Raw genomic sequence first — 22,347 nt, forward strand, 5'->3', positions numbered from 1 at the left:
CCTCAAGATCCAGAGAACCTTAAAGGGATTGACGGAAGGCATCATAGCATACACCCGCACCCTGGACTAAATGTAGGTAACCAAAGACCATCAAGACGCACTAGCTCTGTTTACTAATATGCAATATGACCTGAACTACACGTGGAAGGCGGCCATTCGGCCAGCACTAGGACCCCAAAAACGCTACCATTTGCAAACAAAGAACCGTGTGTGGACTAAGCCAAGACACTGGGGCTCATCAAGGCCAGCGCAAGGGCCTATTTTGGAGCATGATACCAGCCACAGGCAAGGCCATAAAAAATGTGGCTCATACCAGTGGCAGTGTCAGAAATCAATATAACCCGCAGGATCCGTTTAAGGGTATGGCCAGGGCGGCCACCCTGGAAGATGCGGAAGCCTCAACCTCCCACACAACCCCGAACAAGAAATATCAAACCAGAACCTTATTTTCAAAAAACCAAGGAAATAACACAACCACCGGTACCATGGAGGTAGGTGGGTGGGGTTTTCTTCTGTTAAAATAGGGACCTACGATGGTAGGGGAGGTTGCAACACTACAGTTATGTATGGTATATAATCACTACAGATTCATATAATCTCAGCAGTATTCAGGGTTATCTGATAGGGTTTACTCATCCCAATAACCACAGTACAACATACACCTGAATGGCATTTTGTCCTTACATAAACCAAACAATCTAAAACCCACATGGTGCTACAAAAAATTGTACACAAAAGGTGGGATTAAGCATACTTTTCATGGAACATTAGAATTGTATCAAACATATTTATTAAAAATAATATAGAGTAGGGTTGCAGGATTATCATTGATTTTAACCCTAAACACATTTGTTCTAGATATTCATTTTAAGATGGATGCTCTTATTATTGATAAAGACTTGGTGTCAGTTGCGGGTTTCTATATGGCAGGCATTGACTCAAAAGAGGAACTTTGGCAATATAGAGCTTACAAAAGGGGCAATCATTAGCCCAATATTATGTACTAAAATTCTAAAACCAGCTTGGCATTGTTATGTAAATAAGCCATAGGGTGATGTTTCCCCCGTTCGGACCCATCAATGGGGTACTAGGGATAATTCAACTACACTCGGCATCTGGAATTCTCAGAGTTCCGACTGACCTTCTAAATCATGGTATTCGGTCATACAGGGGATGGTGTTAGAACCATGTTCCCTAATGAACATAGCCAAAAATTATTGATTTATCCAGTGACTGGGGGCAGTCATCCATGCCATAAGACTATGGATTTATTGAATTGTAGAGTCTTAAAGACCCACTACACGGCATTGGGCGGTCAGACAGGACGATGAATCTCATCTCATCTGCACTAAGACTGTCAACACGGAAGCAGTACCTTGGACACATCAAGAAATGGGTCATATACTGCTTGGACAACAACCTCGACCAAAAGGCCAAGAACATTCTGGCCGTATTGGAATTTTAACAAGCCTCCATTAGGATAATCGATGGAGCTACAGTGCCATCAATAGTGCCACAAGTGCACTCTCCAATTACCTATCACAAGGAACGGAGCGGCACGCGGTGGGAACGCACCCCTGGTAAGCAAACCAGGTACTCCGAAATCTGGGACGTGGGTGTCGTTTCTCAACATGCTGAGGAGCTTGTAGTTCATAACAGCGTTGTCACCTCAGTAACAGACCAGGAAGATGGTTATGCTCATGGTGTTATTTACTGCACAACAAGTGCAGCCATTAAGCAAACTGAGCCTGGACTCCCTGATCATCTCACCGAGAAACTGGTGTTTCATACAGGATTTAATAAAATAAAACAGATCGGGTTTCCTCCGGTCTAGGGTTTGATTTTATGGTACACCCATATGGCAAACGACTGTGTATAGCAAGACACATCCAACTATACATAGAATATACTCAGAACATTCGAGGTCAGAGTATGGAGTTGTTTATCTCTTACAAGAAACTGCATGATAGGGTCACGACTCAAACTATATCAAGGTGGCTCAAATAGGTCCTAAAAATGGCAGGAATAGACACTAATGTTTTAACTCTCATTCCACCAGGACTGCAGCAACATCCGCAGCAAAATTGTACAGGTACCCATAGACCAAATCCTCAGAATGGCAGGAGGGTCATTTCAAAAAGGGTTTTTCCACAGGTTTTATAATAAACCAGTTATTTTTTGGAGCCATCATTGTATTAAGAAAACATTTTATGTTCAACAAAATAATTTGCCCGAAAGGTTACAGCGTTATGATTCTCAAATTTTAAAAAAATGTTATATTTTTTCGTTATACCACACAACTCTTTGTATAATTGTGTTTTAAAATTACTAATGATGCTCTCTCCCAATACCCAAGGCAGTTGTGAAGCATGGACTCGTTCCACGGCATGAGGTCACAGAGCTTTGAAATCTTCACGAAGTCACTCACGTGACTCCGAAGTAAAATAGTAAGATTAAACGAGAACTTACCAGTTTGAAGTTTGATCTGTATTTTATGAGGAGTTACGATGAGGGATTTCGTGCCCTCCGCTCCCACCCTCTTATGATCATATCAAAAACTGGTATCTCTTTGATAATCTTACTATCTTAGATCATTATAGGTTCCTGTGACCTCACACCGCTGCTTTGAAGAATGACACGCATGCGTGGAAGCGGGCTTCTTCACGAAATCCCTCATCGTAACTCCTCATAAAATACAGATCAAACTTCAAACTGGTAAGTTCTCGTTTAATCTTACTATTTTTTATACAAGCACATACGTCCGTTACCTATAAACTAAATTTACGACCACTGAACTCAGACTGATCTTTTGTTTACTTTTCGCATTGTTTCACTGCCAATGGTATCCATCCACAATTCCCTATTTGTCACCAGCTTTGCAATGGAATAATCTATAACTCATTGTGCACAATACCAAAGGAGATTTACTCGTAACACAAGCACAGTTTATATCCAGAATATCCTTTATTGTGACAATGCAAATCACAATGACAAACTTAATCAGAATCAGAATCACACTTTATTCGCCAAGTATGTTTTGCAACATACGAGGAATTTCACTGGCCAGGTCAGTCATACAATTAAAAGCAACAGATCACTCAAAAACACATTTTAACATGAACATCCACCACAGTGACTCCTACACATTCCTCATTGTGATGGAAGACGAAATAAAGTTCAAGTCCTTCCTTTTGTTCTTCCTCGGTCGTGGGCCTCGAGCCCCCGTTGACGGGACGATCTTGACTCCCGTAGCCGGCGGTGTTCGGGCCCTCCGCGTCGAGGCGATCAGCTCCCGCATCGGGGGGGATGTCAGCTCCCCTGCGCCGGGCGATCCAACCTCACGTCGGGGCTGGTCGAATCTTCCGCGACGTTGGAGCTCCCGACTTGCCTCTCCCGAGACTACGAGCCCTTGATGGTAAGTCCGCAGTCCGTGGTGGGAGCGATCCCAGGCAAGGGATCAGCTCCGATGTTAAGTCTGTGTCCCGCGGTGGGGCTCACGACAGTCCGAGGAGGCTTCCACCTCCATCGATGGTAGGCTGCAGAGCCCGGAGAATGGGATCCGAAAATTGATCACATCTCCGGGAAGGTAGGAACCTGAAAAAAGGGTTTCTCCGATCCCCCTCCTCCCCCCACTTAAAACAAACGGAAGAACATTAAAACAAACCCTTAACAGACGCTAAAAATAACAAAAAGATGAAAAATGAACAGACTGCTGGCAGGGCTGGCCATCTCCCCGGCGCCCCCTGGTGGTCAAAGGAAAAAAACTTTTTTTAACCAGCAAACCCGAATATATAAAACAAATAGAAACATATTGAATGAGCTAATTTGCAGCCTGCAGCACGATTCAACCATTCCAGTGATTTAGGGTAGACAAAAATGCAGGAGAAACTCAGCGGGTGAGGCAGCATCTATGGAGCGAAGGAATAGATGACATTTTGGGTCGAGACCCTTAGTTTCGCTGAGTTTCTCCAGCATTTTTGTCTACCTTCGATTTTTCCAGCATCTGCAGTTCTTTCTTAAACATTCCAGTGATTGACGTAACTTAAAAGTAGTACTTCTGAAGTAGACGAAATGTTTAAGAAAGAACTGCAGATGCTGGAAAAATCGAAGGTAGACAAAAATGCTGGAGAAACTCAGCAGGTGAGGCAGCATCTATGGAGAGATGGAATAGATGACATTTTGCGTTGGTAGACCACCTGTAATGTCACCTATTCTTTCCACAGATGCTGCCTCACCCGCTGAGTTTCTCCACCATTTTGGTCCACCCTCTGGAGTAGAAATACTTTGGCTTTACCACTTGGTACCATTGGCCGTCCATATGTATATTACATTGATGGGGCCACATTCGGTATTGGTCACCCTGCTATATGAAAGTTTTTGTTGAGCTGGATAGAGTGCAGAGAAGATTTACGAGGATGTTGCCAGGATTTGAGGGCCTGAGCTACAGGGAGAGGTTGGGCAGGCTACGGCTTTATTCCTTGGAGTGAAGGAGGATCAGAGGTGTATAAGGTCATGAGGAGAATCGATAGATTAGATGCACAGAGTGTTTTATCTAGAGTAGGGGAATCAAGAACATAAATTTAACATGGGAGGAGAATAATTTAATAGGAATCTGAGGGCAATGTTTTCACACAGGTGGTGGTGGTACGGAACGAGTAGCCAGAGGAGGTCATTGCGGCAGGTAATATAATAACATTTAAAACACATTTGAACAGGAAAGGTTTAGAGGGATATGGGCTAAATGTGGGCTGGTGGGACTCGTATGGATGGGTCAGCTTAGTGGGCATGGGCAAGTTGGGCTGAAGGGCCTGTTTCTGTGCTGTACGACTATGACTCTTTGTTTCATGAAGCTAAAGGTTTTATTCCCGATATCTTTGTAAAAACCATATTTGCACATTTTCTTCGCAGTATTTTACCCCTTCTTTTTAATTCAAGATATGGTAACTGGGGACTCTGATCGATTTCTTGGCAGGTAGGTGTAAAAATAAATTGTGATCGAATAACCTTTGTTTTAAGCACAAAAACCTTTAACAAAAAAATGACATGAAAAACATACGTGTGCTTTAATTTCCTAGATATACGTTTAAAGTAATTGGAGGTGGACCATATAAAAAAACCAACATTGAATACTTCACTCAACAGGAAATTCTGATGTATAACTCAGTGAATTACAGGTACTAATACTATCTATATTACTAAAAGTCTGATCTTGCCCACTTCCTGTTTTTCTGTTTCATGATTTTAGAAAAAATGCTGCCACTTACGGCTGTGGCCATCTTACTCAGAGTCCCCCTCCTCTGCACAGGGCAAGAGGATTTTTCCTATCGATGAAAAATAAAAGAGTTATTCATGTTTAAAAAATGTTGAGATTCTCTCTGCTGCCCCTGCTGGTGGGAAGGGGGAGGGACTATAAACCCAGAAGTGCTGTGCCTCAGTCAGTCTCTGCAAGATGGAGGAAGCAAGAGGGTCACGTCTCACTGAGCTGTGAATAACACTGAACACATGTCTACTTAACTGAGTGCCCTTAATGTGGTTTGAAAATGAAAATGTGGTTGTTTTGAAATGCTGCGCTGTAAATGGTTGTTGGCGGTGGTGGTTGCTTTGAAATGCTGCACTGCAAATGGTTGTTGATGGTGGTGGTTGCTTTAAAATGCTGCACTGCAAATGGTTGTTGGTGGGGGTTGCTTTGAAATTCTGTACTGCAAATGGTTGTTGGCGGTGGCCTTGCACCCTGCATGAAGTGGCATGAAACCGCACTAGCGTTTGGTGGTCCTGCACCCTGCTTAAAGTGGCATGAAACCGCACTTGAATTTGGTGGCCTTGCACCCTGGTTGAAATGGAATTTCAAGGAATAGCTGTGAGTCAACTGCTAGCCCACCAGCCGTGAGTGAGCTGCCAGCACATCAGGCTTGAGTGACTGAGCTGTCACCCCAAGAATCCATTTGGTCAACAATATCCATACCAGCCCCCTGGAAACCAGTCCCTCCAGTCCCTTCAGCCCCCCACCCCCCCCTCCCCCCCGTGTGGAATTGGAATTGGTGGAGAGGTGGAATATTGCATTGGGGGACCAGTGCAAGATGGAGCCCTCCCGTGTGAACATGGGACCCGACGGGTCCCACTTAGTCTAGTACTATATATAAGAACATTTCCAATATATACATACATCATTTCCTTAAATATAGAAACACAGAAACATAGAAAATAGGTGCAGGAGTAGGCCATTCGGCCCTTCCAGCCTGAGCCGCCATTCAATATGATCATGGCTGATCATCCAACTAACTATCCTGTACCTGTCTTCTCTCAATACTCCCCTGATCCCTTTAGCCACAGGGGCCACATCTAACTCCCTCTTAAATATAGCCAATGAACTGGCCTCAACTGCCTTCTGTGGCAGAGAGTTCCAGAGATTCACCACTCTCTGTGTGAAAAATGTTTTTCTCATCTCGGTCCTAAAGGATTTCCCCTTTATCTTTAAACTGTGACCCCTTGTCCTGGACTTCCCCAACATCGGGAACAATCTTCCTGCATCTAGCCTGTCCAACCCCTTAAGAATTTTGTAAGTTTCTATAAGATCCCCTTATTTCCCCATTAAAACATGTACACTCCTGCAATTTAGTTTAGTTTAGAGGTACAGCACGGAAACAGGCCCTTCAGCCCACCGAATCCGCTCTGACCAGTGGTCCCTGCACATTAACACGATCCTACACCCACTAGAGATAATTTACACATACACCGAGCCAATTAACGTACATACCTGTACCTGTGAGGAAACTAAAGATCTTGGAGAAAACCCACACAGATCACGGGGAGAAGGTACAAACTCCGTACAGGCAGCACCCGTAGTCGGGATCGGACCCGGGCCTCCGGCGCTGCAAGCGCTGTAAGGCAGCAACTCTACCGCTGCTCTGCCGTGCCACCCAATTGTAATCAGATAAACAAGATACCCCACACCCACACGGAATAAAAAGTTCTTCATGAACCTGTATGATGTGTGTGGACAAGATTAATCCCTTTTATACTTCTTCAGGAAAAGTTACACATCAATATGGATAACTGCAGAAGATAAACCAGGTGTTGAATATTATACAAACCAAGGCTTCCTTATTTTCCGAAGTGATGTCTTTGGAATTCGGTGAGTGAGGCTAGTGGCAAGTGCAACCTCTGAACTACAGAGACTGTTATTGTTAATATTGCACTATTATTTGTGTATACACACACACACACATGCGTACACACATGTACACGTAAAAAAACTAACAAACAAATATATATGTATATACACAGCTACACACATATATATACGATATATATATATATATATATAGAAATATATACACACACACAAATATATATATGATATATACACACATACACACACACACATGTACACACATGTACACGTAAAAAAACTAACAAATATATATGTATATGCACAGCTACACACATATATATACGATATATATATATATATATATAGAAATATATACACACACACACATAAATATATATATGATATATACACACATACACACACACAAATATATTTGTGTAAGATATACAGATATATATAACCATATAACCATATAACAATTACAGCACGGAAACAGGCCATCTCGGCCTTACAAGTCCGTGCCGAACAACTTTTTTCCCTTAGTCCCACCTGCCTGCACTCATACCATAACCCTCCATTCCCTTCTCATCCATATGCCTATCCAATTTATTTTTAAATGATACCAACGAACCTGACGACACCACTTCCACTATGATCTGTTTAGATATATATATGTGAGTATGTGTATATATACACCTATACCAAACTTCATTCTTCTCGTTAATTATATTGTTTACAGTGTACTATGTTTATATATTCTGTTGTGCCGCTGCAAGTAAGAATATCATTGTTCTATTTGGGACATATAACAATAAAATACTCTTGACTTGAACATCAACTGATTCTCCTACATTTTATATTTGTCCACTTAAGGGGCCTGTCCCACTTAGGCGATTTTTCAGGCGACTGCCGGCGACTGTCAAGTTCCTTGTCAAGGCGACATCGCTTCCTTCACCAGCCCGTTATGCAGGCGGGGGGAAGTTAATTGCCTTCGGTTAAATTATAAATTGTCTCAAGTGTGTAGAATGGTATTGGTGAACGGGGTGATTGCTGGTTGGCATGGACTCAGTGGGCTGAAGGGCCTGTTTCCGCAATGTATCTCCAAAGGAAAATAACAGGGTAAGTAGGACTTATCGGAATGTCCTACAACTGAGAAAGAACTTACTGGGCACCTGGTGCAGCGGGTAGAGTTGCTGCTTAACAGCATCAGAGACCTGGGTTTGATCCTGACCTCGGGTGCTGTCTGTGTGGTGTTTGCATGTTCTCCCTGTGACCGTGTGGATTTTCTCCAGGTGCTCTGGTTTCCTCCCACACCCCAAAACGTGCAGGTTTGTAGGTTAATGGGCCAATGTAACAATTGTCCCTGCGTAAGGAGTGGATGAGAAAGTGGGATTACATAGAGCTAGCACAAATGGGTGATCGATGGTTGCTGCCGACTTCGTGAAAAGAAGGGCCTGTTTCCATGATGTATTTTTTAACTTAAACATTTTCTCTTTCATATATAAACTGGGGAAACTTCTAAAGAATTCTGTCCATTTCCCATTCTCCAATGCATGAATATTATCTGAAGAAATGTCCTCTTTCATATACAAAATATTTGTATCGATATTATACACTGTGTAGCGGTTGTGTGGAATGCCCGGGATGAAGGCGAGGAGCCAGATGAATTCTGTAAAGGCATTAATTAGTACAACACACTACTCTCTGCTTCAGTGCTGCTCCGACTGCCACTGAGAGCCCCTGCTCTTATACTCGTAGCTGGGCCCCGCCCCCGAACCAGCCCATTAAGTGCCGAGGGGGGTGAGGTAGGGAGGGGGTGAACCACCACAACTGATTGTTATCACAACCTGTCCATTTTCTATAGTTCCCTCAGGTGAGACTCTTGAATGTTCATGTTTTTCCATCTATCATGGTTGGTATGATTCATGGCAAGCATATTACGTCTTTATATATAGGCTCTCATATAAATCAAAAGTCGGGAACTATACAAACAAGTATTATGTACATTTTATCTAATGAGCATGGCAGAGCTCTTGGACGATCATGCTTCCCATTTCTTTGTCTCCACCATCTAATGCAATTAAGATGGTTCATTCTGCAGTCATTTTTCCATTTCCAATGGACAAACCTAACCTAATATCATCAAAGGGACCATCAACATTATCAATAGGCCAACTGGTAATCGAGGTAGCAGAAACTTGAAGGAATCATATTCTAGTGAAAGGAGATGGCTGTGGGTTCCTCACAGCCTTCAGGGTATTAAACACTACATCAAACAAACTCTGAACTATAACAGCCTAATGCACTTTGTTTATTTATGTGTGTATATAAGGTCTATGCTATATAGACACACTGAACTGTTCTGTATTTATGCTTACAATACTCTGCTGTGCTGCAGCAAGCAAGAATTTCATTGTCCTATATGGCCTGTCCCACTTTCACGACCTAATTCACAACCTTTTTTACTCGTGGACATTTTTCATCAGGCGAGAAAAAACGCCCCGACCTACTTGATGCCACGAGTACCTACGACTAGCATCACGGCCCGCTACGACCTACCTACCACCTCCTACGACCTTGTGATAACCATGCTGCGAGTATGAGTCAAGGCCAAACTCTGCAGAGGTCGTGAATTAGGTCGTGAAAGTGGTACAAGCCCTTATCTGGGACACATGACAATAAACTCTCTTGACTCTCTTGACTCTAGAACCAAGTGTAAATGTGATCGTATATAAAATTAACCTTGTTGAGCTTTGTGATATATTTTTGGTCTAGGTGGATTTGCCAAAAGAATTCGCCCTGCAATGATGTATCAGCACAAGGACTTAAAGGGCCAGAATATTTTTTTGTCATTGAGGTATCTAATAGGTGAGAAATTAAGAATTACTTTCAGATGAAATGGCATACTGTTCAAGAACTGATACTTTTCAGCTGATCAATTAAGGTGATGTTTTGACAAAGGCGATTTTACTGGTAGATGACACATTGCTGGAGTAACTTGTAGTTGGTTGGTTGCCTAAAATTGGAGACATCAATATTCATACTATTGGGTTGTAAGCTATCCAAGTGGAAAATTACATAATGTTCTTCCAGTTTGCGTATGGCTTCACTCTGGCAATGAAGGAGGCCAAGGACAGAAAGGTCAGTATGGGAAAGGGAGTTAAAATGTGGAGTTAAACAGGAGATGGATGCAGTTGGCCTTGGAGGAATTAAGCAGATGTTCGGTGAAATTGTCACCTGGTCTTGCTGAGATGAAAGGAGCCACATCGGTAGCACCAAATGCAGTAGATGAGTTTAGAGGAAGTGTGTGTGAAACATAGAAATATAGAAAATAGGTGCAGGAGTAGGACATTCGGACCTTCGAGCCTGAACCACCATTCAATATGATCATGGCTGATCATCCAACTCAGTATCCTGTACCTGCCTTCTCTCCATACCCCCTGATTCCTTTAGCCACAAGGGCCACATCTAACTCCCTCTAAAATATAGCCAATGAACTGGCCTCAACTACCTTCTGTGGCAGAGAATTCCAGAGATTCACCACTCTCTGTGTGAAAAATGTTTTTCTCATCTCGATCCTAAAAGATTTCCCCTTTATCCTTAAATTGTGACCCCTTGTTCTAGACTTCCCCAACATTGGGAACAATCTTCCTGCATCTAGCCTGTCCAACCCCTTAAGAATTTTGTAAGTTTCTATAAAATGCCCCCTCAATCTTCTAAATTCTAGCATGTACAAGCCGAGTCTATCCAGTCTTTCTTCATACGGACTTTGCCCCCTGCCAAAGTATTGCCAAAGTATCGCGCACCAATCAGTCTGGTGCACCTTCTCTGTACTCCCTCTATCGGCAAGAATGTTGATGTTTAGTATCAGAGTTGTTAATTTGGAGACCAAATATGTACGCAATATTTCCAGGTGTTTTACTGCACCAAATGACCCTGTGAAGCAACTTGTTTTCTCTGGAATGTCTGCTCTGGGTATGTGAGTATCAGGAAAATGAGGAATAAGTATACTATACACAATACAATATACAATCTGAAAGTCCTGAAGGCACAGGGTGAAGTGCTCTGTACCAAGGGATGGCAAGAATGTCTTTAATCAGATTTGGAGACCAAAACTGTACGCAATACTCCAAGGTGTGGTCTCACCAAGACCCTGTGAAGCTCTTGTCTTCTCTGGAATGTCTGCTGGGGTCCCTGTATGGATGTGAGTGAGGAAGGAAGTATAGGGACAGGCGCTACATCTTTTGAAGGCACAGGGGGAAGTGCCTGCCAAGGGGATCGTTTGGAAGAGAATGGATGCGTGAAGCAAGGAGTTGTGGAAAGAGTGGTTTCCACAGAAATGGTTGGGGATGCTAAAGCAGTTACTGGAGTTTGTTGGGTGCAGAGGCTATCAAAGCAGAAGGCATCTGTATCACAGATGCCAATATTATAGGAACGGATAAAGGAATATGCATGTAAATTAAGATAAATCTGGACAAAAGTTCATTCTACGAAGGTAAACAACAAAATTTGTGCTTGAGTTACTGGGAAGAGGCAGATAGAAATCCAGGTACAAACGCAATTTCATACTATGGTCTGTGGATATGTAGGATAGACATTTTTCATCAGGCTGAGAAAACAAACAAAAGGAGTTTTTCCATATTCAGTTTGTGTAACCTTCGATTCTCCAGCATCTGCAAGTTTTGATACTATAACACATTGATATAGACTATTTGCTCCAAGCCCTGTAACCAGGCTCTCTGGAGAAAAGGAATCGGTGACGTTTCAGGTCAAGACCCACCTTCAGTCTGAAGAAGGGTCTCGACTTGAAACGTCACCTATTACTTTTCTCTAGAGATGCTGCCTGACCCGTTTAGTTACTCCAGCATTTTGTGTATATCCTCGGGTGTAACCCAGCATCTGCAGTTCCTTCCAACTCAGAGTAATTATATAATTGTGTAAGGAAAGAATGTTTTCAAAGTCTGAAGAAGGGTCTCGACCTAAAACGTCACCCATTCCTTCTCTCCAAAGATGCTGCCTGTCCCACTGAGTTACTCCAGCATTTTGTGCCTGTCTTTATTAATATAATTGTGTTTTATATATGATTGTGCAAAGTTAATCACCTTAATGGTGAAAACTATCTTCATCACCTGTCAGTATCTTATACCCTAGAGAGTGTTTTTCTCTATAAGATTCTTTGAACTAATTTTCTCAGCTGCCTTCATCTCAACTATTTACACACTGTCGCTAATTAATCTGAAAACTTGGAAATGTTTCTCTGATTGCCTCAAGCTCTTGTTTTAAATATCTGGGAGTCCACATCTCCGAGGATATGACATGGGCATCACACGCCTCAGCACTCGTGAGTAAGGCAAGGCAGCGCCTTTACCACCTCAGGCAATTGAGGAAATTCAGAGTGTCTCCGAGGATCCTCCAGTGCTTCTACGCAGCGGCGGTGGAAAGCATCTTGTCCGGAAATATTACCATCTGGTTTGGGAATTGCTCTGCCAAGAACAAGAAGGCTCTGCAGAGAGTAGTGCGTTCGGCCAAACGCACTATGGGAACTTCACTCGCCCCCCTGCAGGAACTATACAACAGGAGGTGCAACTCCAGAGCAAATCAAATCATGGGAGACCCCTTCCACCCCTGCAACGGACTGTTCCAGCTGCCACGGTCAGGCAAACGCCTCCGTTGCCATGCGGTGAGAACGGAGAGATTGAGAAGGAGTTTCTTCCCAGAGGCCATTTGGACTGTAAACGCCTATCTCACCAGAGACTAACTCTACTGAACGTTTTTCCTTCCATTATTTATTATGTAAAAGAATATGTGTGTTATGATTGTATTTATAATTTGTTTGGTTGTTTGTCTTTTGCACAAAAGTCCGCGAGCATTGCCACTTTCATTTCACTGCACATCTCGTATGTGTATGTGACAAATAAACTTGACTTGACTTGACTTGACGTGTCAGATCTGCCATTCCATCAGTGTTTTCTCCTTTCATTCTTGTTATTCAATTTGTTAAATAACTCATTTTGACTGATTTATTTTCTACAATGAAAGCTGCCCTGTATTGGATGTTTCTCTCTCTACTTCCCTACCCTTCTCTCCAGAGATGTTGCCCTGACCCGCTGAGTTACTCCAACATTATCTATCTTCGGTTTAAACCAGCATCTACAGTTTTTTCCTACACATATTGTGTCCTCCCCTACCCAAGTTCTCCTGCTAATTTCTCTGTCCTCCTGATTAATGTTACTGTTTGTGTGCCACATTGTCACCTTCCTCTAAGCCAACAATGAACCATTCTACATTCCCTTGAACATCATCTGCTTTGATCTGTCTTTTTCACACCTTATATGCTCGTTGTAGCCTTCCATATCTCGTTTCCCTCTCCCTGACTCTCAGTCTGAAGAAGGGTCTCGATCTGAAACATACTCCCATTCCTTCTCTCCAGAGATGCTGCCTGTCCCGCTGAGTTACTCCGACATTTTGTGTCTATCATGGATGTTTCAAATATGATCATTATTGTTGTATTTGGTATCCATAATCTTATTTTACTTTTAATTGTTAGAATGAGTTGACTAGTTGGTACTGATTGCTAATATTCTCTGCTGGTGGTTCTAGCAAAGGGCTTGGAACATTTTGAGATATAATTTGTCTTTCAATGCATAATATTTGCATGAGTTAAGGGCCTGTCCCACTTGGCCGTCATTTGCACCTCATTTACGCGTCATATGTAAAATAGGTCGACACGTCGTTACGTGCGATGTCGCGCGCAAATCATGCGTCATCATGCCTTCTGGTGCACGTGGCATCATTAAAATAACCAGCGGCGCGTGGCGAAGCATGGTTACGCACGGTGATGGCACCATGCGTTACCACGCGATACCCGTGAGACGTCGGGACGCAGAGTGCGACGCTAATGCGTCAGCGTGCGTACGCGATATGTCACGCAGGTGGCGCGCGAGGATTCCGTGCAGCACGAAGTCCTGGAATGCCTCGCGATACCGCGCGCAACTCCACACTCCTCCACGCCTCTCCATGCGCCCGTCCAGCGCTACCCACACGCTACCCGTATGTCACAACGCGTCAAACTATTTTACATATGACGCGTAAATGAGGCGCAAATGACGGCCAAGTGGGACATGCCCTTTACCAATCATCAACGTGCAACACCTGAAAACCTGTTGCAAATTCAAACTGGTTGTAATGTGATTGCAGGGGGATTGATACAAGTACATACTGTGACTACAGACTGGAGTTTATAATACATTTGCATGGTTTACCTCTCAACCCTCATCGAGGACTTCTCTTTATGCTGGTAAGTAGCAGAAATGGTATTGGTTGGCTATTCATTTAAACTAACTCAAAGAAGGGTCTCGACCCGAAACATCACCTATTCCTATTCTGCAGAGAAGCTGCCTGATGCGCTGATGCTCAGCTTTTTCTGTTTGGCTTCTAACTCAAATTTCATATGTGAAAATGTACAAGATATTAATAAAACAGTGAAATAAAACAGAAAATACAAAATATGCTGAGCAGGCCATGCATTATATGTGGAAAGAGATAGATAAAGGAATCATATAACCATATAACAATTACAGCACGGAAACAGGCCATATCGGCCCTACAAGTCCGTGCCGAACAAATTTTTTTTTCCCCTTAGTCCCACCTGCCTGCATTCATACCATAACCCTCCATTCCCTTCTCATCCATATGCCTATCCATTTTATTTTTAAATGATACCAATGAACCTGCCTCCACCACTTCCACTGGAAGCTCATTCCACACCGCTACCACTCTCTGAGTAAAGAAGTTCCCCCTCATATTACCCCTAAACTTCTGTCCCTTAATTCTGAAGTCATGTCCTCTTGTTTGAATCTTCCCTATTCTCAAAGGGAAAAGGTAGTCCACATCAACTCTGTCTATCCCTCTCATCATTTTAAAGACCTCTATCAGGTCCCCCCTTAACCTTCTGTGGAAACAGTATTAGTTTGCGAATTTAAGACTTTAGAATTTAGAAATTCAGCGTGTTAAAAGGACTTTTGGCAGCACCGACCAGCGATCACCTCATACACTGGCACTATCCGACACACTAGGGACAATTTACAATTTTACCGAAGCCAATTATCCTCCAAACTGTACATCATTGGAACGTGGGAGGAAACCAGAGCACCTGGAGAAAACCCACGCGGTCACAGGAAGAATGTACAAAATCCGTATAAACAGCACCCGTGGTCAGGATCGAACCTGGGTCTCCAGCGCTGTAAGGCAGCAACATTACCGCTGCACTAGTGTGCCGCCCCAGGTTTTAGGTTGATCACTTTCCATAAGCCCTAAATTTCTAACCAACTTTATCCTCACAAATCCTTTCTTCGTGTAGGCTGGTAATATTTTTGACAGGTGAGGCAGAAGTGTATATGCGATATCTGACTGTTGTCTATAATAACTGTAGATTACTGTAACTGCATTGTTCAGTGGTTATGCTCAATTCAGCTCTTAAATCCTAGAATGGCCTTCAAAAAGACACAAGTAAAGACATTGTAGTAAAATGATTTGAGATTTTATCCGGGAATAACAATGAAACAATTTGTGTCTGCCATCATTCTTTGTGTATTGGCAGATTTGAGATTTCTGCACAAGATTATTCATGAACATCATTCTAGATCTACTGTAAGCGCCAGAGACCGGGTTCGATCCTGACTACGGGTGCTGTCTTTACGGGGTTTATACATCCCCCCGTGACCTGCGTGGGTTTTCTCCAGGTGCTCTGGTTTCCTCCCACTCTCCAAAGACATAAGTTAATTGGCTTGGTAAAGATTGTAAAATTGTCCCTAGTGTGTAGGATAGTGTTGTGTGGGGATCACTGATCGGCACAGATCTGGCGGGTCTAAGAGGCTCTTTCTGCGCTGTATCTCTAAACCAAAGTAAACTAAAAGGTCGCTGCTTGGCAGCAAGGTATCCTATGCGGATTCTTAATAGTGTTCAGCTTGGCAGGAAAGAATTTGGCTGAATGTGTTAACCTGGTGGTGCTGGCTCGAAGAACCGAACGGCCTACTCCTGCACCTATTGTTTATTGTCTATCAGCGGAGTCAGGGGATGTGGGGAGAAGGCAGGAACGGGTTACTGATTGGGGATGATGAGCCATGATCACATTGAATGGCAGTGCTGGCTGGAAGGGCCTACTCCTGCACCTAGTGTCTATTGTCTATTGTCTAAACTTCCATTTCTCACTCATCTGAAAATTCTGTGCCATGCGGGGAAATACAAGGAAAATTCTCCTTTGACCGTGTCAAAAGGAACAGGTGCAAGGGCCTCAGATTGAGGTAGGGTAATTTAAAAAAAATTTCAGATAGACAAATAACTTAATATTCTTTAAAATCTTATCAAGATTTTTTAAATCTCTTGCCGCCTGTAAATTTAGATTTTTAAATAATATTTATAGATGTTTACAAGACCTTGCTCCAACTCCAGCCATTTATTCGCCACCCCCACCGAACTTCCTTACTCTAACGCTGAGCGGTTTGTCCTAAGCAGTGGACTCACTTTTGCACCAGGCCTCAACAAGTTCCAGGCCTGTTGTGATGTTGTGCTCTTAGTCTGCTGACTCTGCCTCCGCCTCCATGCCTATTTTTGTGGCAAGGATTCCTTGCCCCCCTCCCCCCCCCACCACCCCATAGTAATGAACCTTCTATCTATCCCCAACACTCATATAGCTGCTGGTGTACATATGGTGTACATAGAGCTGCTAAATTTGTATAAGATAATTATAAGCAGTTGAATAAGAGGTGGGAATTAATAAGCTTTGGCTTCTTCCTGCTCCTTTTCGGACACATACGATTTAATTTATTTATAGATATTGTTTATGACACTTTATAAATATTCTCGTTTTGTTTTTTGTATGCTGTTTCACATTTGCTTTTTATTCTTTTATTCTGTTCGAAATAAAGAATAAAATAAAATAAAATAAAAACATTGAAAATAGGTGCAGGAGTAGGCCATTCGGCCCTTCAAGCCAGCACCGCCATTCAATATGATCATGGCCAAAATCAGTACCCCGTTCCTGTTTTTTCCCCACACCCCTTGATTCCGTTAGCCCTAAGAGCTAAATCTGACTCTCTCTTGAAAACATCCAGTGAATTGGCCTCCACTGCCTTCTGTGGCAGAGAATTCCACAGATTCACAACTCTCGGGGTGAACAAGTTTTTCCTCATCTCAGTCCTAAATGGCCGACCCCTTATTCTTAAACTGTGTGACCCCTGGTTCCATTTAGTTTATCTTGTCATCGTGTTTAGTGTGTACTCTGTGGACCGAAGGGCCGGCTCCTGTGCTGTAACGTTCTATGTTCCAGTTTCTAAGTTTGAACAGCATCGAGGTTTCAGGGAATGAAATACTTTATTGTCACCTGAGACTTTGCTTGTATACCCAATGTATACAGATAGCAGCCAACTATGGCGCTGACAAAGTGACAAAGCACGCTGGCTCCTCCTTTTGTTTTCAGCCCCCCCCCCCAACAGTTCCCCACACCGCGTCCCCATTGTCCTTTGTTCTCCCTCCCCAATTGTCCATTGTTCCTCCCCTCCCTCTCCCCCTCCCTCACGACGGTTGTCCACGCCCTCATCGACCGCGAGGCTTCACCACCGCCGAGGCCCTCATCGTCGCGAGGCTTCACCGCTGCCGCCGCCAAGGCTTCACCACTGTCGACGCCACACTTCACGCCTCCGTGATGCCGACCCTGGCCCCAGCCGCGGGCTTTGTTGGCCGCTCCGCCGACCCGCGAGGCCCAGCTCCTCCATCCATCCGACCTGCCCGGGCTTCTACGCGGCGATCCGTGGTGCATTAAGACTGATAAAGGCGCCTCGATAAAGGCCTCCAGCCGCGTTCCCAGTCCACAGCTGCAGCCTGGCGGAATGTATTTCGATGGGAATGGGGATCATAAGCAAAATCAAATTCTGCACAAACTTTGTTATTTCATTGCTTTTACAATATGCTGAAATAAATGGGCGTGGAATTAAGTAATTAAGCAATGCCCTTCCCTCTTATTTGTGTGGCTTTAAGTGATTAACTAAGTAACATACCTTTATTTTTGTTTAGGTTACATTGTCCATATTGTGGTTTATCCTCATTTCTTATGTTATCTATCGCTGCTACTTAAGTTGGATGCAAAGGAAAGTTAAAGCAGCAGCAACAATTGACCCAATGATTCTGCCTACTCGCTCATGTATGTATCTTATATCTAGTGGTTAAACATTTAATTGTATAGATCAAACTTCTTATGTACTATAGGTCGTCAGTTGTGTGAATTTTGGATTGCTGTTAGCACGTGGTCTCGCAGGTCGGACGTAGATGTTTGCATCGATGTAAAATTTCTAGGGGAGCTGCACTGGCAGCAGCCTCTACCTACAGCCTGTCTGTCATTTCTATCTTTTTTTTAATTTTCAGTTAGTCCAAAGTCTGTTTTAGGGGGAAACTTTTACTTTTCTATGTGGGGGAGGGGGGCAGGGTAAGGGGGAAACCGTCTCCCAGTCTCTTCCTGGTGGGGACGCGACTATATCTCCGAGTCGCGTCCTCGCCCCCCACCTCGCGGCCTACCAGCTGGATCGGAGCGGCCTTTCCTGCCGGGGACAGACCAGGGCTGCTACAGCGGGCGATGCCTACCTGGGTCGCCGTTTGGAGCTCCGGAGCGTTGGGCCGCTGCTCCAACATCGTGGAGCTCTGGTGCGGAGAGCTTCCAACGCGGGCGGCGCTGAACAACATCGTGGAGTCCTGGGGCGCCTTGCAGAGGGTCGCCAGCAGCAGTCTCCACCCGGCGCGGCCTACGGACTTTGGAAGCTGCCGACTCCGGTAGGAGGGGGCCGACTCTGGTGTCCACGCCGCTGAGGACATCCCGCAGCCCCGACGTCGGACTTGTATCACCCCGGCGAGCGGTCCTGGACATCGGGCCGCCCATAGCTGCAACTGCGGAGGGCTTGGGGAGGCCCTGACCATGAGGAACAGTGGAAGAAGAGACTGACTTTGGTGCCTTCCCACACAGTGGGAAACTTTGATTCTGCTGTGTGGGGATGTTTTATGTTAAATTCTATAGTGTGTTGTGTTCTTTATTTTTATTGTATGGCTGTATGGGAATTTCATTTCACTGTGCCATCTGGCACATGTGACAATTAAATGTATCTTGAATCTTGAATCTCTTGAAATTGTGAAACTGAGTTGTGTGGTTGATCCTAAGTGGCTTTTTTTAGTTTTAATTGTTTCTCTTTATAAACCAAGAACTCTACGTTCTTTTATAAGTTCATGTTCATGTCATAGGACTCTCAGGTGGCCCATTTGGCCCATCTAGGCCAGTCTACACCACTATTCAATCATGGCTGATCTATCTTTCCCACTCCATTCTCCTGCCTTCTCCCCATAACCTTTGACGCCCTTTGTTAATGAAGATTCCGCCAATCTTCCCTTTAAAAATAACCACTGACATGGCCTCCTCAGCCGTCCATGGCGATGAATTCCACAGATTCACCACCCTCTGAATAAAGAAATTTCTCCTCATCTCCTTCTCCCACCCTACACTTGACCAGCTCTGCCTTTCCAAGCATAGATACATGCTGTGCCTGAGAATTCTCTTTAATAATCTCCCTAACGTTGACATCCTACTCAGCAATCTGGCTTATCGCTGCCACCTTTCTTGAATAGCGGAACAACATTAGCTATCTTCCAATGTTCTGATACCTTGCCTGGGGCGAATGAAGATGTGAAAATTTCCATCTGGGCTATCCCCTTCCCATAGCTCCTGAAATAGAACTCACCAATCCCTGGGATTTATCTAACCTTTTGCATTTCAAGACATCTAAACCTCCACTTTATTCATTCTTGCACACTCCAGATTATCATTCTGTAAACACACTATCTTCCACATCCTTCTCCTTGGTGAATACAGTTGAGAGATATAGCTCATTATCACCTAGCCCACAGCCAACAGTTTCCTTGATTATCAATACTTTTATTCGTCTTTCCTTCATTTGTTCTATATCTCTCTATTTCATTGTCCATACCTCTCCTTTCCCTTTTCCCTGGCTCTCAATCTGAAGAAGGGTTCATTTTGGATCATTGACCTTGTTGTGGTGAAGAGGCTCGCGTGTCCCCATGATTCTGAGAGCAATGCCGTCGGAAGCACCAGCTTCTGGTACGGACCCCCATGGTAGTAAGGCGGAGGATGAGGATCCAGACTAAGAACGATCCAACCTACAAGACCTCAACGGTGGACCAGGCGTACGAAGCTATCTTGAACTCAATAGACAATAGACAATAAGTGCAGGAGTAGGCCATTTGGTCCTTCGAGCCATGTGATCATGGCTGATCATTCACAATCAGTACCTCATTCCTGCCTTCTCGTCATGTCCCCTGACTCCGCTATTTTTAAGAGCCCTATTTAGCTCTCTCTTGAAAGCATCCATAGAACCTGCCTCCACTGCCCTCTGAGGCAGAAAATTCCACAGACTCGCCACTCTCTGTGAGAAAATGTGTTTCATCGTCTCCGTTCTAAATGGCTTACTTCTTATTCTTAAACTGTGTGGCCCCTGGTTCTGGACTCCCCCAACATCGGGAACATGTTTCCTGCTTCTAGCGTGTCCAAGCCCTTAACAATCTTATATGTTTCAAACGGATTACAAACTCAACAGCGGTGAAGGCGGATGAAGTTATCTTGAACTCAACGGCGGTGAAGGCGGATGAGGTCGGCAACTGATCTATCAGCACCAATCATCTTGGTTCCCTTGCCATTGGAATGAGTTGAGTCATTTGTGAAGGACCGTGAGCTTCTTGGAGCGCAACATCACGTACACGTTAAACAAACACACGCAGGCGTCTTCGTTCTGTGAGCTACAAAGCCAGGATTGGACTCATAAACCACCTGAGAGTCCATAAAAACAACAGAACGTAGACCATCATCCTCGATCTCGAGGGATAGCCACGACGACGACAATCTGAAGAAGGGTCTCGATCTGAAATGTCACCCATTCCTTCTCTCCAGAGATGCAGTCTGCCCGCTGAGTTACTCCAGCTTTTGTATCTATCTTCGGTTTAAGGCAGGATCCTGCAGTTCCTTTCAACACAGATGAGAGGTATCTATTTAATACTTCACCCACACCCTCTAACTCCACTCACGGATTTTCCCTATCATCTCAAATATTTCTCTTTTCCTCGTGCTTCTGATATACTTGTGGAATATCCTGTGTTTCTCCTTAATCTTATCTGTCAAGTGTAGCGAGGTTGACAAAAAACGGGCAGTTTCAGTGCAACCGCGTTCTGCTGAGCAGGCAGGCCGTCGAGGTTCTTGGCAGCGCTCGTGTCGAGAAGAAATCCGAAAGACGTTCGGATCAACGGGGTCACCAATGTAGCGAGGCCCAGACAGGTTGAGCAAAGCGATTTTTACTCTGAATAAAAACGAAAGTTGTGAAGTTCGCGTGTCTGACTGAACTAACAATAATAGCTCAGGTTACAAGGAGGAGCGCTGACTGACTAACACAACCTCGCAAGCGAAACCCCGCGGTCACGTGACGGAACCGACCAATGATGAGGATTCTGACCTCCCCACCCCACCACTAGATTCCGCTACACAAGGATATTTCATGGCCCATTTTTCCCTCCTGATTCCTTTCATATCTTCTCTCCTGCGCCCTTCATATGCCTCAAGGGACTCACTCAAATGCAGTTGCCTATGCATGTCATATGCTTTGTTTTCTCTCCAGATCAAATTTCTAATAGCCTTTAAAACATTTAATGACAGCACCTGGAACATGCTGCCAGGGGTGATGATGAAGACAGGTATGAGAGTGGCATTTAAGATGCTTTTAAATAGGTACATAGATATATGCAGGTAGATAAATTGAGTGTTGGAAGGAACGGCAGATGCTGCTTTAAACCAAAGATAGATCCCCTTCCCATTCCCACACTGACCTTTCAGTCCTGGGCCTCCTCCATTGTCAGGGTGAGGCCAAATGCAAATTGGAGGAACAGCACCTCATATTTCGCTTGGGCAGCTAACAGCTAACATTTAACTTCAAGCCCTTAGCGGTATTAGCTTCAAAGTATTCTCATTTCTGGGGTCCAAATACTTTGAGGAAGAGTAACCCGACGATTCTGTGTACCCGCTGATCTCAAGGTAGTATGGAAATTAGGGGCATAATGAGACATTTAAGGGCCTGTTCCTAAATTGGGGTTCTAAAATGATCTCGATTTACAAGAGCGAACTCACTTTTAAAGGAGTT

At 44.0% G+C, this 22,347-nt stretch overlaps 1 protein-coding gene across 1 annotated transcript in view; it reads left to right on the top strand.

Annotated features, from left to right (window-relative positions):
* LOC129714266 (cation channel sperm-associated auxiliary subunit gamma-like) overlaps window positions 1–22,347 on the top strand; it is a 76,810-nt gene that overhangs the window by 50,296 nt on the left and 4,167 nt on the right. The window contains exons 9-14 of the mRNA XM_055663815.1: window positions 4,909–4,972; window positions 5,076–5,174; window positions 7,028–7,132; window positions 9,887–9,979; window positions 14,309–14,408; window positions 18,182–18,308. Of these exons, the coding sequence (XP_055519790.1) occupies window positions 4,909–4,972; window positions 5,076–5,174; window positions 7,028–7,132; window positions 9,887–9,979; window positions 14,309–14,408; window positions 18,182–18,308 (588 nt within the window). The remainder of the gene's footprint in view (window positions 1–4,908; window positions 4,973–5,075; window positions 5,175–7,027; window positions 7,133–9,886; window positions 9,980–14,308; window positions 14,409–18,181; window positions 18,309–22,347) is intronic.

The sequence above is a fragment of the Leucoraja erinacea genome, chromosome 38 (genome assembly GCF_028641065.1).
Source record: "Leucoraja erinacea ecotype New England chromosome 38, Leri_hhj_1, whole genome shotgun sequence".
Classification (NCBI taxonomy): Eukaryota; Metazoa; Chordata; class Chondrichthyes; order Rajiformes; family Rajidae; genus Leucoraja; species Leucoraja erinaceus.